This window comes from Pangasianodon hypophthalmus, chromosome 10, assembly GCF_027358585.1.
Source record: "Pangasianodon hypophthalmus isolate fPanHyp1 chromosome 10, fPanHyp1.pri, whole genome shotgun sequence".
NCBI classification, from domain to species: Eukaryota; Metazoa; Chordata; class Actinopteri; order Siluriformes; family Pangasiidae; genus Pangasianodon; species Pangasianodon hypophthalmus.
Window position 1 is genome coordinate 12,509,006 of NC_069719.1, and position 18,127 is coordinate 12,527,132.

General features: G+C 37.9%; 2 protein-coding genes across 6 annotated transcripts; one reads left to right on the plus strand and one right to left on the minus strand.

Moving 5' to 3' along the window:
- Positions 1 to 851: 851 nt before the first annotated feature.
- cenpo (centromere protein O) lies at positions 852 to 7,118 on the minus strand. Its single transcript, XM_026933694.3, has 6 exons — positions 6,964 to 7,118; positions 6,502 to 6,650; positions 3,970 to 4,105; positions 2,873 to 3,141; positions 2,356 to 2,518; positions 852 to 2,123 (listed from the first exon to the last, which is right to left on the minus strand). Exons 1-6 carry the CDS (start codon positions 6,983 to 6,985, stop codon positions 2,014 to 2,016), a joined length of 849 nt encoding a protein of 282 aa, XP_026789495.1. The 5' UTR covers positions 6,986 to 7,118; the 3' UTR covers positions 852 to 2,013.
- On the plus strand, positions 6,836 to 17,466 carry slc5a6b (solute carrier family 5 member 6). 5 transcript variants are annotated; one of them, XM_026933685.3, is made up of 17 exons: positions 6,836 to 6,874; positions 7,015 to 7,082; positions 7,807 to 8,240; positions 8,444 to 8,509; positions 8,640 to 8,691; positions 10,440 to 10,507; positions 10,617 to 10,771; positions 10,928 to 11,068; positions 11,194 to 11,323; positions 11,419 to 11,507; positions 12,666 to 12,778; positions 12,960 to 13,030; positions 13,188 to 13,274; positions 13,354 to 13,538; positions 15,305 to 15,411; positions 15,831 to 15,943; positions 16,045 to 17,466. In XM_026933685.3, exons 3-17 carry the CDS (start codon positions 7,893 to 7,895, stop codon positions 16,174 to 16,176), a joined length of 1,857 nt encoding a protein of 618 aa, XP_026789486.3. In that variant the 5' UTR covers positions 6,836 to 6,874; positions 7,015 to 7,082; positions 7,807 to 7,892; the 3' UTR covers positions 16,177 to 17,466. The 5 variants fall into 5 exon arrangements, with proteins under 5 accessions (XP_026789486.3, XP_026789487.3, XP_026789485.3 ...); XM_026933686.3 differs by having other exon boundaries at positions 6,845 to 6,874; positions 7,011 to 7,082; XM_026933684.3 differs by lacking the exons at positions 6,836 to 6,874; positions 7,015 to 7,082 and adding exons at positions 7,244 to 7,409; positions 7,624 to 7,678.
- Positions 17,467 to 18,127: the final 661 nt, after the last annotated feature.

Below are 18,127 nucleotides of genomic sequence, written 5' to 3' on the forward strand. Positions count from 1 at the left end.
AATGGATTTTAAAACTTTGTCCGCTGTCACCTGTACAGAGAGTGTAAGCACTCTTCTCTGTATTGATGATGAAGTGGCGAAGCAGAGCAATTACAGACATTTTGACAGCCTGTATCTGATAACAAACTGAATTGATTAAGATTATGTCTGTTCCATTATGGCATGTAACTATCAAAAAATTATCAAATTGAGAGAAATGCACACTCAGCTAGAAAGGCTTTAGACATTTTTAGGTAGACTGTTTTTTACACTGAAAATTATAAACTAGCTCAGCATGATTTTTGCAAGCAGACATCAAGCCAAGGTTATAAAGTAACCTAAATAAAACATTTTTACATCATTTTGATAAAATATGTTTTCTTAAAGCAGAGATGTGAGAGTACACTATTGGCAGAAAAACTGAATATTGATCAAAACCTTTTGGCTGATTAACAGAATTCAGCCACAGCGGGTCAGCCATTTGGCGGGTATTTGCGGACCATCACACATTATACACCTTAATGGAAATCATTTGGAGTTCAGCTTGTCTCTGTTATGCAGCAGGACCATACACTGTCTATGAGCAATACTTCTTTCCTGAAGTTCAAAAAGCTCTATTTTGTTCCCTGAGCCATCCCTGAATATGTTTCATTACCTTTATTATTTTATCTCAAAATATTGCATTGCAATTTTTTATGATAACCTTTTCTGCCATTAAACAGTAGTCTAACTCCATTTTATGCAACAGGCATCTCAGATGAACACCTCAGTGAAACTGGTTAGACCAAATAACAGTGTTTACTAAAGCAAGTCTCATAGCAGCAGTCACGTTCAGTCTGTCTCTGTGTATCATCAGCCTCACAAAACAAGAATTATCTGGACAACTTTTATTTAAAAAAAAAATTAAGGTACGTTAATTACATTGATTATTTAAAATTTTTATTTATTTACAAAAGAGACCTAGGCAGTCCAAACTCTGTAAGCTATAAAGTACAACATGCAATCATTTCAAGACTCTTTTCTCTATTGTGCTTCAGGATAACATATCAACAGGTATGACTGCAAAGGCAAACTTTAGAAAATCTAAGCATTTGCTGTATATCGACACAAGGCTAAAGAATCACAAAGAAGACACTGATCTTCAGCGGAAACTGGAACAAATTCACAGAAAATACAAATTAGATCTCAAATTGCTTTATCAAGACAGAGAATTTCTACTGATGGAACACAAAAAGTTACTGCATTTAAGAGTCTGTGAACCTTACGCAACTCTTAACAACACAATGAGTGCCATATCAGAGACAAGAACAACAAAAAGCGATCTTCACTATGTTTGGTATCCAAAATCAGCCCCAGCTGGCAGAAGGATGTTTTCAAGTGAAGCACTTTCAAATCAAAGTGAACAGCAGCTAGGAACAAGGCTCTCGAAATCAGCCTCGTCTGCCCTGCCACAGACTTCTGCGGCCTTTACAAGTAACACTTCTGAATCTAAACAGTTATCCATCATGTATCTAAAAGATTTGGCCTTAATCGACAGCATTTCACAAAAAGAGCTGGCAATCCAAGAAGAACAGAGGAGGCAAAAAAAGGAAAGTCTGAAACAAATGTACAGAGAAAAACTGCAACAGAAAATGCAGATTTTCTTCAGGACATTAGAAACAATTTAATCTCACATACATAAAGACTAATATAGTATATGTAGGAATTGAATGTGTTTTTTTTTTTTTGTTTTCGTTTTTTTTGCTGCCCTTTGATTGTAGATTATCTTTAGTTTAATGTGGTTATGTGAATACCTTTTATTCAAAACATGTTAGAAATCCAAATGATAGTTCTAGAAGTTCTTTCAGAATGTGGATACACACCTTTCTTTCGCTAGTCTACTGCACATTCCTCTTATCCCCAGACTTCAGCTGTAACATGACGCTACAAGTTAGGCAAGCTTTATTTGGCACGCCCTGTATTTAAAGACTGATGTCAAAGTGAATCAAAGCACTGTGTAAATGTGTATGTTTTTAGAAACTGTTACTGCTTTGTTCATGAAATGCTTCCCAATTTTCTCATGGTCAGAAGAGCACTGTGAACTGGAGTCTCCATGAGCAACACTTGGTTTTCCTTCCACTGAGGAGATTCTATAAGTGATTTATCTGTAAATAAAGAAAGAAGAGAAAAACAAAACAAAACAAACAAACAAAAAAAAAAAAAAAAAGAGTATAATGAAGGTGACTGAGTACACTCTTGTTATCATTCAAATACTAGGACACTGTACTCTATTTAGTGTAGAATTATAGTGCGTTTAAAAATTAAACTTTATGCCAGATATCACTTGCTTCACAATCAAGCATTACTGCTTATAAGAAATGATACAGACAGTCTTACTTTCACTATCAATGACAACGTGAGTAGGGAGACATCGGGTGAGGTCACCATACTCCAGTGTGCACAGAACAGCCTCATCACTCTCCGCTGGGGCTTTGCACATGAGGGCAAGAAAGTTGCACAATTGATTTTTCTCAATAATTTCTACTGTCCCAAGGAGTTCCTATAGCCAGAGAGATTCAAAATGGACAGATACAGAATTAAAGATTAAGGTCTAACATTAACGAGAGTTTATACACAGTATTTAACATGCAGTGTACTTCAGTAATAAACTTGCACAGCTGAAGAATTACATGTACTACTGTTTACTTTTCTTAACAGTAATTTTATATTTAGAAACTTTTCTTTTCATTAATTTTGGAATCCTTTCAGCTTTACACATTTTCTACACATGTCTAAGACTTGTGCACAGTCAAACTTTGTGTAAGTTAATTATGTAATCAAACTAATTTTTGTATTCACATCAAATGCATGATTTTCAGTATACACACAAACATAAAGACATTATTTGCTGCACCTCGATGAGAGAAATCTGCTGTTTGCGGCCAGCTAAAGCATTGAGGTGTAGGTTTAGTGTTTGGAGGAAGCCTTTAAAATCAGTCTGCAGATTCTCCTTGGCGAGTTTCTCCAGTGGGATACATGGAGGGATGTTATGACGACTGATCTGCACCATGCGGGTAAGGTCCACCTCCATGTTGTATGTTTCCAAGCAAACGCCCTCGAAGGCAGTGTGAAATGACACACACACACTTTTGCCTTGTTTGCTCTCTACCAAGTCGTATCCAGCTTCAAGAATCACACACACAAACAAAGTGAGTAAAACCACAGGAAACATGGACCACAAGAATAAAGTACAGAATTTAAAAATAAACTCAGTGTCCACTATATTAGGTATACCTGGCTTATACCTAACATTTATTTACCCTTTTATGTTGCAAACCTCTCACATAAGTGTGCTTCCTAGGTAAACAATTACTAACTGCAGCCAATCTGTTGTTATGCACAATTTGTCAGACCCCCTCCGCCCCGTCTAGCAGTTGAAAAGGACCGCTATAACACCACTGTGGCCCAGATATTATTATGGTGATAGAGCATTCTTAGTACAACAATGAAACTGACAGAAACTGCTAGTGTGTGTGGTACTGGTATAAGTGTACCAGATTTAGCAGTATTATTAGAGTTTTTATGTTGCGTGTATTCGGCACAGCCACCTTGTTAGTCAAGCTCTGCTGTTGTTGGTGGAAAATTTCAGTCTGGATGGACTATTTTCATCCCAGCAGTCACAGTAACATCCCATTAAAAGTGCAGGGCTCGATAACAATACTCTTAATAGTACTAGTACCAGAACCACACACTCCCATGCAAGTCACTGCTGCAGTGAGAACTGTTCACCACCCAGATAATATCTAGGCATGTGGTGGTCTCTTTCCACTGACAGACGGGGCAGAGGGGCCAAAAAAATTGTTCATAGCAACAGATGGCTACAGTCAGTAACTGTATACCTATAAGATGACCTGCAAGATAGATAAACTTGATAAGTCCCAATGATTGTAGTGTTAATCCAGGTGTACCTAATAAACTGATCACTAAGTGCATTAAGCATATGTTTTTTACCAATGAGTCTATGGGCAGTTTGAAGGTCCTTAAGCTGCATGCGCTGGGATGTCAGCAGATATTGTTCAATTTTGACAAAGTCTTCAGTTTCCTCATCATCCAATGGCAGCCCCTGGTCCAGTTTATCTTTCAGATTCTAAAATGACAGTTGTAGTGCACGGTTAAGACACACGTAACAATGCAAACACATTACATACGTTTTCGTAACTTGTAAAAATTATCACAACTATTGTAGCAGCGAAAGGTTCAGAATAAAACACAGGTCCTGCTATAGCTAGTAATGACTTTCCCCTGTTGAACTGGCCTGTCCCATATACTACATACTCATGTGATCACAATTATTTGAGCTCTTCAATATTATTTGACAAGGTTTCTCACACATCTTTACCAAAAATATTCATAACTTTTAATGAAATTTTCATGATTGACTAACTGTTTTTTTGTGAACATTTTTAATGACAACTTCCATTTGCCACAGTACTACATAAGCAATTTGCACGATTTACAGCAGACATATACGATTCATTATTCCTTGGGCTCCTGTTCAGTATATTCATCCTCTAAACTAACTGCTGTATGTTATGTGTTTTTTTTTTTTTTTTTTATTTAACTGAAATTAGATACTTTAAATATGTGTGATGATAATATTGGAGCTAATTAAAGGTTTCCTGGCTTTTCCATGCAAATGAAAGATTTGCCATTTTCCAGAATGCTTCCAGGACCTGCATTCAATTTCATTTTCATTTTCTCAAATTCCAAGACTTCCAGAACCACGATTTGAGCTTTTTGTGAATAACTTCTGAGATTTTTCATACACTGTAAATACATGCAGTCTATTTAATTTAATCAATGGGTAAGTATTATGAGTATATTTCTCAGCCAAAGGCTTTCCATTTATTAACTATTTGGAACTAGAATTTTGTTGATAACACAACATAATATTTGTGTTTTAACTTAGCCGCTATTGCTGAAAACTGTTGTAGATAACATGGAAATCATTACTGTTCCCCATGACCAATCACCCATCACTACTGTTCCCCATGACCAATCACTGGTCACCATTGTTCCCCATGACCAATCACCCATCACTACTGTTCCCCATGACCAATCACTGGTCACCATTGTTCCCCATAACCAATCACCAATCACCGATCAGTACTCTTCACCATGACCAGTCACCGATCACCATTGTTCCCCATAACCAATCACCAATCACCATTGTTCCCCATGACCAATCACCGATCAGTACTCTTCACCATGACCAATCACCGATCACCATTGTTCCCCATAACCAATCACCAATCACCATTGTTCCCCATGACCAATCACCGATCATGACTGTTCCCCATGACCAATCACCGATCATGACTGTTCCCCATGACCAATCACCAATCATGACTGTTCCCCATAACCAATCACCAATCACCATTGTTCCCCATGACCAATCACCGATCAGTACTCTTCACCATGACCAATCACCAATCACCATTGTTCCCCATGACCAATCACCAATCACCACTGTTCCCCATGACCAATCACCAATCACCACTGTTCCCCATGACCAATCACCAATCACCACTGTTCCCCATGACCAATCACCAATCACCACTGTTCCCCATGACCAATGGCCAATCACCACTGTTCCCCATGACCAATGACCAATCACCACTGTTCCCCATCACCAATCACTGGTCACCATTGTTCCCCATGACCAATCACCAATTAGTACTCTTCACCATGACCAATCACCGATCATGACTGTTCCCCATGACCAATCACCAATCACGACTGTTCCCCATGACCAATCACCACTATTCCCCATGACCAATCACCACTGTTCCCCATGACCAATCACCAATCACTACTGTTCCCCATGACCAATCACTGATCACCATTGTTCCCCATGACCAATCACTGATCACCACTGTTCCCCATGACCAATCACTGATCACCACTGTTCCCCATGACCAATCACTGATCACCATTGTTCCCCATGACCAATCACTGATCACCATTGTTCCCCATGACCAATCACTGATCACCATTGTTTGTTCCACCTGCACACTTCTGTTTTATACTCTCTTCTATATTTACAAGTAATAAAAGTGAGTTCTTCCATCCGTAACCACTTTCCTTTGTATCTATTTCTCAACTACTTATTGCCACTGATTCTTTTTTTAATCTCATTCTTTTATTCTGTAAATAGCTGGCTTGACTCTATTTCATAAAGTGCCATGACCAAAGACGACTTCTTTCTAGAATTAATTAAGCTATAGCCTATTATTTTAGTTTCTGTCATCAGAAAATCTTCCTTCTTCATGTAAAACATGTTGATATGCAAATTAAAAAAATACAACTTATGACGTCATTTGGCGACTTCTAGCGACCTTTCTGGGTTCTGCATTAGTTACTTTCCCCTGAAGAGCCGGCAGCACTAGCTAGTTGCACTTTCACGCTTTTAAGAGATTAAACCAACATTTAACAACACAAATAGATTAATTGAAACTGTTTGTAGAATAGTTCCTCACTCACCTTTATGGAGGATGTTTCCGCCCGGATTCGGTCTCTTTTTGCGCGAAGTGTTGCTGCTGTGGTACGCAGTTCCTCCACACGCTCCTTCTGGTGCCTCTGCAGTCCTGCTGCTTCTGCCCTCTCTAACATCATCAGGTGATCAAACACACCTGAGAGAGCAAATGTGATGTTACTAACTCGATGTTATTAAAACAAAGTTTCAAAAATTTTCCACCCATTTTCCTGCACAACCCGCCTCCTGCGCTAGGATTGGCTGTAAGTATAGGGTCGTCTTCAAAAACAGCCCGCTGATTGGACAGTTCACTGCCAATCCAATTCAGTATTAGTGGGAAAAGAGCACATTAGTGTAGCGAGCTAGCGGAGGTTCCGTTAGGTGCTAAGTTTTTCTAATCTTTAGCTAATCTTTTTACTTCTGCTATAAGTCATCTTAGGATGGTGGTGTAAAAACTGCTGTAGATGTACCTTTTTGTCTTAGGTTATCCATTTGCTAAAGTATTTTTTTTTCGCAGACAGGTCTTCAAATCTGGCGCCTTCCTCAATTCCAACCTGGACGTGAAGTCACGCGGAAGTAGACGTCAGAGGTAAACATACCCGAGAGCATCAGCACGGCGCACGGTTTGCGCAAACTAGAGGAGTTTAGAAGTAACGCGCTTCCCGATTCATAGTAGCCCACTGACCTCACAATCCGTCACTGAGCGTGGATTAGCGTGCTGTCAGAAATACCCATTCGCTACCCATTCGCTAAAGATAAGATGGGGACCGGAAGTGTGGGTCTTCAGTGATGGTGACACGCTCAGATTATACGAATGTAGTTAGAGTTGCATTCTGACATCTGAACAGGCAGAAAAAACCACGTGTTTAGTTACCAGTGATCGTAATGGCGTAAACCAGCTCATGATGGCGTACAGGTAAAGCACTTTAGCTGTTCGCTTCAAATGCTTTGTCTTCGCTTGTGTTTTGTAAGTTGTGATTTGTATTAAGGAAGGTCATATGGATCAGGAACGTGTTGGTTAATGGTATAAACAGAGTTTGAGTGAGATTATATTGCACTGTTGGCTGTGGCTAATAAACTGCTGGTTTTTAAATGTTAACTTTCTAATCATTTACCTTTATTTCCATGAGATTAAGGATTAAGATTAAGGATTAAGGATTTCCATGAGATTAAGAATATTTCAAGGTTAGTCTGTGCTTTATGCAGCGGTAGCTTGAATTTCTTATCACTTTTCCTGATATATATGGCTTCTAGTTCATGTTACTGAAATCTCTTTATAATAATGAATACTATATAGGTAACTTTTCTTAAAGGTACAGGTGCACCTCTCTTCCTCATGGATGGCTGCAGCAACACTGTCCTTTTCTCAGCCCCTAACTAAAACCTTCACCTTATCAGCATGGACGGCGCTGGACACAAGTACTTCACTCCCATTGACTTTGTGTTGTTTGCCCTGCTCCTGGTGGCCTCCATGGCCATAGGGCTGTATTATGCCCTCTCTGGAGGACGGCAAAAGACCACACAGGAGTTCTTGTTGGCTGACCGGAGCATGAGGTGCCTGCCCCTTTCCCTCTCTCTCGTGGCCTCATTCCAATCCGCTGTTGCTATAGTAGGGACTCCAGCGGAGATCTACACCAATGGCACGCAGTACTGGTTCATTGGCTGCGCTTATATCCTGGGGCTCCTAATCCCGGCCCACATCTTCATTCCAGTGTTCTACAGACTCCATCTCACTAGTGCTTATCAGGTAGCTTTAGCCTTACATTATTTAATAATGTCTGTTTGTCAGTACTGTTTGTTTGTCTGATGTATGTTAATGATACAGCATCATTTCCGCAAGTGTGGAAATGCCTCAAAGTGTATGGAATTTCTCTGGACAATGAAACAAACTAAACACAAGCATCTTATTCATTTTATAACATGAATTTTTTAAATTGTTGGGTATTCCAGTATCTGGAGCTGCGTTTCTCTAAAGCAGTCCGATTATGTGGGACGGTGACCTTTATTTTTCAGATGGTAAGTTCTACTTCAGAAAAAACATGTTACAATAAGCACTTTCGACACACACAATGTATTCCAGAAATGTTTAATTAAAATCTCATTTTTGTGTTATGTCAATCATTGTTTGTCCTTCTTGTACATGCAGGTTATTTATATGGGTGTCTGTGTATATACTCCAGCTCTCGCACTGAATGCAGGTGAAGCTTTTTGAATTTAGAATAAAAAAGGAAAATCATTACACAAAAAAATGAATTATCATTGCATTACATTGTGCTGGTCAAAATTATTAGAGCTGTCTAACCTTACTATCATTTACTGTATATTCATGTATGTGTGGTGATCTGGAAAACCCTTCATGTGATGAAATTTTTACTTTTACTATATATATATATATATATATATATATATATATATATATATATATATATATATATATATATATATATATATATATATATATATATTAGTCCTGAAATCTACAGGCTTTCCTGAACTGAAATGTTTCTCTTTTGCATGGCCAAAAGGTTGTGGACACCTGACCACCACAACACACATGTGGGTCTTCCCCAAACTGTTGCTGCAAAGTTGGAAGCACACAACTGTCTAAAAAGTCTCTGTATGCTGTAGCATTACAATTCCCATCACTGGAATTAATGGGCCTAGCCCAAACCTGTTCTAGCATTACAGTGCCCCTGTGCACAAAGCAAGGTCCATGTAGACATAGTTTGCCAAGGATGGTGTGGAAGAACTGTGGACTGCGCAGATCCCTGACCTCAACCCCACGGAACACCTTTGGGATTAATTGGAACACTGATGACTTGCCAGGCAGTTGAATGGGCAAACCCCACAGCCACGCTCCAGAATCTAGTGGAAAGGTCTCCCAGAGGAGAGGAGGTTATTATAACAGCAAAGAAGGGACTGAATCTGGAAAGGGATGTTCAAAAAGCACATATGGGTGTGATGGTCAGGTGTCCACATACTTTAGGCCATATAGTTAATCTCACCCACAGGTTATAGCAATTTAAAGCCTGATTACCCATAAAAAGTGAACAGGGAGAAAATTAAGTTTCCCTTCCAACTGCGGAGCAGAGGCATCACAGATATTTTGACATAACAAACTGAATTGATTTGGCTGATGTCTGTTTTGCAATGGCACGTAACCATCCAACAACTTGATGAAAGCCTAATATTTACTGTGTGAGCAAATCGTGCTCAGCTAGTAAGGTTTTTGATCTCTTTAGGCAGACTGACTTCTTTAATTGCAGAGTTTCTTAAATTGGCTTCTTACCAGACATGATGTTGGCAGGAAGATGATGTAGGGAAGATTGAAAAGGGGAGAAAAAACATTTCCACATAATTTTGGTGAAATATTTATGGTTTATTAAAGATGAGGTGTCGGAGTGTTTGCAATGTATAACAATACAATGACATCTTAGTCAAAATTATATAGTATTTCCTATTATAAGATTAAAATTAATTACATATATAATTATGAAATATGATTATTAAACTATTTCTAGACATTTCTGAAATAGTCTTGGCAGATAGGCCTAATTTTTTATTTTATTTTATGCATTTATTTCTAGAAAGATGCAATATTGTCTGGCAGTAGAATAATAACATTTACAGCTTGAAATGTATAAACAAACTGAATAATCTTATATTTGATTTAGAATAATCTTATAATAAGAACTATTAGATAAATTTGACATTCTAAAGATTATTTTACTTGCTACGATATAATTTTTTTGCAGTGTAGACAGAAAAACCCTATTTTGGTCGAAACCTGAATTTTTTGACTGTTTGAATCTTTTTTTGCTGGAATTCAGCCACAGCAACATCTGGCAGGTTTTTCCCAGAGAGCCACACATATTTATACTGAATCATTTTATTACTGATCCAGCATTCTTCACTGATCTTGTTTTGTGTCTTCTCATTCATTTAGTTACTGGTTTTCACTTGTGGGGAACAGTATTAGCAACTGGACTAGTGTGCACAATATACACAGCACTGGTAAATACTGTTTTTTTTTGTTTGTTTGTTTGTTTTTTCCCTGCTCTTATAAAAGCATGCTGATTTCCTCATGGAGTCTCTCTTGACTAATATTTGGTGTTGCACATAGGGTGGACTGAAAGCGGTCATCTGGACAGACGTGGTTCAGACGGTGGTGATGTTTGCAGGTCAGCTGGCTGTCGTCATAGTGGGTGTGCAGCAGGCTGGTGGTATTTCTGAGGTTTGGAGGAAAGTCACAGAGGGAGGCTTGATCTCTGGCATTGAGTGAGAATTTTTTCTTGAATGCAAACAAGAAATGTTATTGAGTCTTTTGGGGCTTGGGTCAGAATTTGTAGGATTGTTCTATTTAAACAAAAACAGTTTAACATCCCTTTAGATTTGCGGTTGGTCCTTTAACCGTATTTCTCTGCTTCCTTTAAGCCTAAATCCTGACCCGACTGTAAGACACACCTTCTGGACGTTGGCGTTTGGTGGTGTGTTTCTGATGCTTTCTCTATATGGTGTGAACCAGGCACAAGTGCAGAGGTACCTTAGCTCTCGCACAGAGAAAGAGGCTATAATGTAAGTATATGTAATGTAATGTAACTTTAAATTTTGCTATAACACTACAGCTTGAAAGGTGGCATGTTGAAGCTGGATGTTCGCCCTCTGTAGCTCATACTGATTGCCTATATGTTGTCTTGTAGGTCATGCTACATGGTGTTTCCCTGTCTTCAGGTTGCTTTGGGTCTAAGCTGTCTGACGGGACTTGTTATGTTTGCATGTTACGGTGGTTACAGCCCGTTAGACAAACAGTATATCAGATCTAAAGATCAGGTCAGCATTACTAAAATATCCTTTTATCCATTTACAATTGGTCCAGCTGTTTACATCTTTTATTTTTTAAACATTTATGCGATGTTACACACTAGATGGTCCTATACTTTGTCATGGACATGCTGCAGGACATTCCTGGACTGCCTGGACTGTTTGTTGCATGCTTATTCAGTGCATCCTTAAGGTATGGACAAGCTACTGCATTTGGAAGGCACAATAACAACAAATCCTGCTTCAGGACCAGATTACAGTGTAATCTGTAATCTGATTGCTTTAGGGGTTTTAGTACCATTACCTGCTGAAAATAAGCAATGCAAGCTTAAAATTTGTGCCTAAAATTGTAATAATTCTGGCATCAACTGCAGCTCAAAGTGCACCTTCACATTTCATATAAAGGAGAAACACTGAAATTTGAAAAATGTATATGGTTCATAACCAATAGGTAATAGAAATAACCCCAATGGAATGCACCTTTTGAGGAATTGTTCAGTCACCATCACACCATTAAGGTGGGTGTGTGTTTTATTCAGCACAATTTACAGCACTTGGCAGATCAGATTAAAATCTGACGTGAAAAATAGGAAACCAAAAAAGACCTTAAAAGAGCTGAAATGTTTGTTTATGATAGTCCCATTTTAAGATTGATTCCTGTGTGGAACTGGGACATTTAGTGTGCTTCCTAACTATGGAAATAGTTTTGAGCGAGGATAAACAATAGGAGGAGCCACACTGCCTCAGCATCCAAGACACGTTAATAACAAAATGACAAGTTAGACTGTTCTGTTCTGATATCTTTTGAGGTAACCTATTTGGTTTAGTTGTTGTCTAAGAGCACATAACTAGATCTTGTTTTTGCCTGGTTCTGTAACTGAAATTGAAGTATACACCCACCAGCCACTTTAATAGGAACACCTGTACACCTGCTCATTTGTCCACTTATCAGCCCATCAAGTGACAACAGTGCAGTGCATACAATCATGCAGATACAGGTCAGCACCTTTAGTTCATGTTCACATCTGACACCTTTTTCATCATTCTAATGTTTGATATGAACATTTACTGAAGCTCTTGACCTGTATCTGCTGTACTTCATCTACTGCATTTCACTGGCTCTGTACTCGTACGCTGCACAATGACAATAAAGTTGAATCTAATTTAATCTAATCTAACATGATTTTACACATTACACTGCCACATGATTGGCTGATTGGATAATTGCATGAATTACAGAAGTACAGGTATTCCTATTAACGTATGTCATAAAACATAAGTGTAAAAGGTACGATTAAGAATAGAGTGATATATTTGCATTGATTTGTGGATGTCATTCCCTTCTCTGAAGCACAATATCCTCAGCTTTCAATTCCCTGGCCACAGTAACAATGGAGGATTTCATTAAGCCTCATTATCCCTCTATATCAGAGTCTAGAGCCACCCTACTGTCCAAGATACTCGGTGAGTCTTTATGCACGGATGTCTTGTCTACTTAATGTTTGTATTGTTCTTGAGTGGATTTTTCATTACACCAAAAAAAAAAAAAAAATCTAATTTTGAAATTATTAAAAAAAACTTACTAAGTCATAAATCTAAACCTTACTTTCAGTTTGTGGTCATTTTGATTTTATTTCTAATCTAGCCTTTTCATATGGCCTTTTATGCCTTGCTATGGCCTATGCTGTCCATCTGATGAACAGTTCTGTTTTGCAGGTAAGCACAATTGAATTTCAGTCCCAATTAGATCTATCTCCAAAGCAATTAAACTATCAGCAGAAATAACAAAAGCAAACCAAACAATATATTGATACGTGTTCAATGTTACAGCTCTCACTCTGAATAAAATGTGCCTCAAATTTCTCATTTCAAGGCAGCTCTCAGTATCTTTGGGATGGTAGGAGGTCCCTTGCTGGGACTCTTCTCTCTTGGGATATTCTTCCCTTGGGCCAATAGCACTGTGAGTATTGTCAACAGAATATTTGTGAGTAGAATAGAACAGTGAGTAGTGTCACAGTGTTTGGTTTTATTTGCTGTAGGGTGCTGTAACTGGGCTGGTTGCTGGTCTCATCATGGCCTTCTGGGTTGGCATTGGTGGATTTGTGGCTCAAGCGTCAAGTGCTTCCATTTGTTGTCCACACAATGGCACTTATCCGGTATCAACAGAAAACATGACCTTGACTACAATGACTACCATATTAACTCCAGTCACTGATAAACTGAGGTAACATGCTGACATTTTCCTTCTTTAAACACTTTATCAGTGGCTTATCAATATAAGTGCTTTAATTGAATCTTCAAAAGTCATGGGTCCCTGGAGGAATAGTGGTTAGGCCACAGCACTCTCACTGCTGTGGCCCGGGTTCAACTCCCGGCCGGGGAACCAACCCCAGCCACTGGGATAAATGCAATATATTTGCATTGGCATCCCGCATAAAAACTGTGCCAAATCAAATACATGGACCAATGATCCGCAGTGGCAACCCCTAACGGGAGCAGCCGAAAGAGGAACAACAACAATCGAATATTCAAAAGTCACTGGTAATTTTTCACAAGCAGTTGGTCAGTGTTTGTGTGTGTGTGTGTGTGTGTGTGTGTGTTTTTTTTTGTTTTTTTTTGTGTGTGTGTAGGTACCTACTGATAGTGTGTCCATGTTTTATGAAAATTGGAAAGAAATCATATCCAAATATTGTCATCTCAACACTTACTGTTAAATCTTGTGGTGGAAATTCACACTAAAAGAGAGACAGAGACTCTCGTCTTCATCAAATGATTTCATTATTGCAATACTCTTACCAACCCCAATACCTCAGATCATCTCCACCAGCATGTAGGGGGAAAAAAAACAGATTCAACAGGTCAAAAAAAGGCAATTTAGTCCAACTCACTACACCTGCACTATTGTTTATTCATCCTTAAACATCCTTAACTTTATCCTAATCATATCTAATCTCAAGCATAAAACAAAATTTCTTCCATAATCTGCTTCAGAAATCTCTGTGCATAACTACCTACACACTTTAGGTAGAAGTATGATTAAAAATGCTTTATCGTGGTTCTTTGGTCTTTGGTCAATAAGCAAAAACACCTTTTCTAGACCGGCCTGCTTGGTAGTCTTTGAACACATGGAGTTTGAGCTATGTGGATCTCAGAAAGGGTGTATGAGAGTTAATGCAACTGTAATGTCTTTAAAGCCAAAAGAGGTCACTGTAATCACTGTAATCAAAAGAGGTTACTGTTCATTAAATGTGTTTAGGTTGATCAATTTAAATCACAGTATGAAAGCAGCTATAAGTGGATTTATTTTGAAAATGTAATTTTTTTTATAAATCAGATATATGTACAAAGTGCACAATATGTTTGATGCATTTTGATTGTGTTTTAATAATTTACAACATTAGAAAAACTGTTACGCTGTTTTTTTTTGTTTGTTTTGTCAGTGGTATCGGACCATACCTATGGTTACGATTGTTATAGAACAAGGCATTCAGCTTTTTCTATTAAATGTTTGGTTCAGATTTTTTTCAAAGTTGAAGAACAATAAACAAAAAAAACCTAACAGACCTATTAACTCAAGGCTATTACTTCTTAGATCAAATGTCATTGAACAGTATGCACTTTGCCCAACCTAACTGGTGGCTGTAAGCTATTCTTAATTGTTAGCTGATGTAAGAAGATGTAATTCTGATTGATACTTCGGAAGAATTGATGTAACCTCTACAAAGTATAAAAGAAAAAAGAAATTCAGAAATCTTCAGGAAAAAAAACTTGTGTGCTTGTGTCTTATGCAGTTTATGTAAATTTACCACACAAACTGTAGATTAAAGTAAGAAGTTAGTTATGAAAATGAGTTGACATGGACTAATTTCACACTACGTGGGATTATTTTATTCTCCATTTTGTTATTCTCCATTGTGAAGTTTATTTAATAGTTTGTGTATTGTTATGTACAATACACTCTCTTTGTCTCTTTGTCTCTTTGTCTTTTAGTAAACCTGTTGGGCTGCATGGCTTCTATTCCCTGTCATACATGTGGTACAGTGCTCTCAACTCCACTGTTGTGGTTGTTATTGGACTTCTTGTCAGTCTCATCACAGGTATGAGAATCATTTGTGGACCTAAACCCTGTTTAATGACAAACAATACTGGATCAGATATATATATATATATATATATATATATATATATATATATATATATATATATATATATATATATACTGTATTAGAAATCTTTTATTCTCTGGTTTACTCCCACAGTAAGTGAACTGGCTATTCTAAATTGCTCCTTGGTTTATAATGTGTGAATGTGTGTGTGTGTATGGTGCCCTGTGATGGTCTGGCGACCCGTCTGGGAATATATTCCCACCATGTGCTCGTTGCTCCCAGGATTGGCTCCTGAGGCACCGGAAGCCGGACCAGGATAAAGCACTTACTGAAGATGGATGAATGTAGAATCGTTTTATGTTCCTTACAAAAGCATAAAAATAACATTTCTGCTGTCTTTGTTCAATTAGGTCCAATGAAGAAAAGAGACTTAACAGCTGGCACGGTTTATCCTCTGCTGGATAACATACGTTTTTTCCTGCTAAAGCCCAAGCTTTGCTGTGGATCACCTCCAGAGCAGGGGGTAATATATTGAATCTTCAACTGTAATTTAACCATCTCACACATTAGCTTGCATTGTTTTCTACTGTGATTGCTGATCGCAGCCTATTTTTATATTTCCAGCAAATTGCTACACATTGTGAACAAATGAATGGTGTTGCCAAGCCAGAGAACAATACCGGAACAGAGGAAGAAAGAGAGACCTTTCTGCCACAAGGCCAAAGCTCTTATTTAGAGAAGGAAACCTCAGTGTAACACACTATCAGAAACACCATGTCTGTTGTAATTAGGAGTGCACTGGACTTTTGATAATGAAGTTACAATTAAATTACAGTGGAGTACGAGTGTTATATGATAATATACTTTATTTGTTTACAAAATCTGTTGATCATTTGAGCTGAGCCTAGGAGGAATCTCATTTTTTCCTCTCCTTTTTTGGGCTACAAGTAGTTCATCTAAAAAGCTGCTTACAAACAGGAACAGTTATGTGAATGTTAGTTGGTTGCACAAGCCAGATGGGAAGAAAATCAATTAAATATATTTTTTCTAATTGACTTGTTCAGAAAATTGGAGTTGATTGTTGTTGATTTGATGCATCCTTCGAAGCTGTTGTCAACAAAGCAAGGCAACAAGTCATAAGCTCAGACATATTTGACATACTGTAAAAACAAGGCTGCACATTTATTTTAATGCATAAGGTATATTAGTAAATATCTCATGTGATTACTAAAACAAGGTTGTTCATGTCACTGCTATTGTACGTCCCCAATTTTTAAAAAAAAAATGTTTTCCTCTAAGAAAACAGTGATTTCCAATATGGAGTTATGTCTATGAATACACTATATGTCCAAAAGAATGGACACCTGATCATCAGACCCATATGTGGACCTTCCCCAAACTGTTCAATACTGTTCACTACTCAAAATGTTGTATTGTAGTATTAAGATTAAGTTCCTTCATTGGAACTAAAAGACCCAAATCTGTTCCAGCATGACAGTGCCCCTGCGAACAAAGCGAGGTCCATAAAGACGTGGGTTGCCAAGGTTGGTGTGGAAGAATGAGTGTCCTGCACAGAGCCCTGGCTCAACCCCACTGAACACCTTTGGGATGAATTGGAATTCCGACTGCACCCCAGACCTCCTCACCCGAAATCAGTGCCTGACCTCACTGATGCTCTAGTGGCTGAATGAGAAAATCTCCACAGCCATGCTCCAGAATCTAGTGAAAAGCTTTCCCAGAAGAATGGTGGATATTATAACAGTAAACGGGGACTAAATCTGGAATGGGACGTTCAAAAAGCACATATGGGTTTGCTGTTCAGGTGTCCACATATCTTTAGCCGTATAGTTTAGAATTTGTTAGAATGAGTATATGAGATACATTGCCATTGCCACCCACAGCCTAACTGAAAGAGGACTGTTATAAATATGTTTGTTTTTCATGGGTATATTCAAAATGGATATGTTTATAAGTGTCCTTAAATTAATCAAAATTGTTCAAGAACTCAAATTAGCAAATTGAGCAGAAATAAATGAGCTAAATCTATTACAATCTGTATGAATTCCTGACTCCAGTTTAGTATAGCATAGCCACATCAAACTTTGTGCAAAAAAAAAAAAAAAGAATACTTGTGGCATCTAGTGGTCTCTACTAATGGCCTCTATAGGCTTCAGTACCATTTGCAATAGCCAATCATTGACTCAATGATATGGTTTTGATTTTCAATATATCTGTCCCTTCTAGGGAATACGGGAGTGCACAGTTATCTAAAACAACTCAATCTGGCTTAAACAACATGCTACATCTAAATATGCATATTTACAAATTTAAAGCATTACATTAACAGTTTATTTCAGATTTACAGTATAACTGATACATCATTACATCCCTAACTGTAAGTTTACTTGCAAACTGTAATACAACAATCAATACTCTTTTATTATTAAGATGTCAGATATGTGCTTTGCTTACAGTGAACTCCAAAATGACTGGAAGTGCAACAGTGAAAGTAAAGACTGATGACAACATACAAAAGAACAGAATGTTATCTGTTGCTACTTAATGTCAGATGTGGTTATTGTATCAGAACAGCCCTAGTTATGACTGGTGTTCCCTAATAACTCTGTAAAAGTAAAATAGAGTAATTAAAATCCGTAGCTCTGTATGTACATCTGCTCTTACTATACATTTTGTACATTGCTTAACT

Excerpts from the sequence above, each read along its gene's own strand:
- slc5a6b (XM_026933685.3), top strand. The coding sequence starts at position 7,893 with ATGGACGGCGCTGGACACAAGTACTTCACTCCCATTGACTTTGTGTTG. Across the intron at positions 10,508-10,616 it reads GCACAATATACACAGCACTG|GGTGGACTGAAAGCGGTCAT; the intron begins GTAAATACTGTT and ends TGTTGCACATAG. Across the intron at positions 11,508-12,665 it reads TTATTCAGTGCATCCTTAAG|CACAATATCCTCAGCTTTCA; the intron begins GTATGGACAAGC and ends CCTTCTCTGAAG.
- cenpo (XM_026933694.3), bottom strand. The coding sequence starts at position 6,985 with ATGGATAACCTAAGACAAAAAG. Across the intron at positions 3,142-3,969 it reads AACTGCCCATAGACTCATTG|CTGGATACGACTTGGTAGAG; the intron begins GTAAAAAACATA and ends TGATTCTTGAAG. Across the intron at positions 2,519-2,872 it reads AGCAGATTTCTCTCATCGAG|GAACTCCTTGGGACAGTAGA; the intron begins GTGCAGCAAATA and ends CTCTGGCTATAG.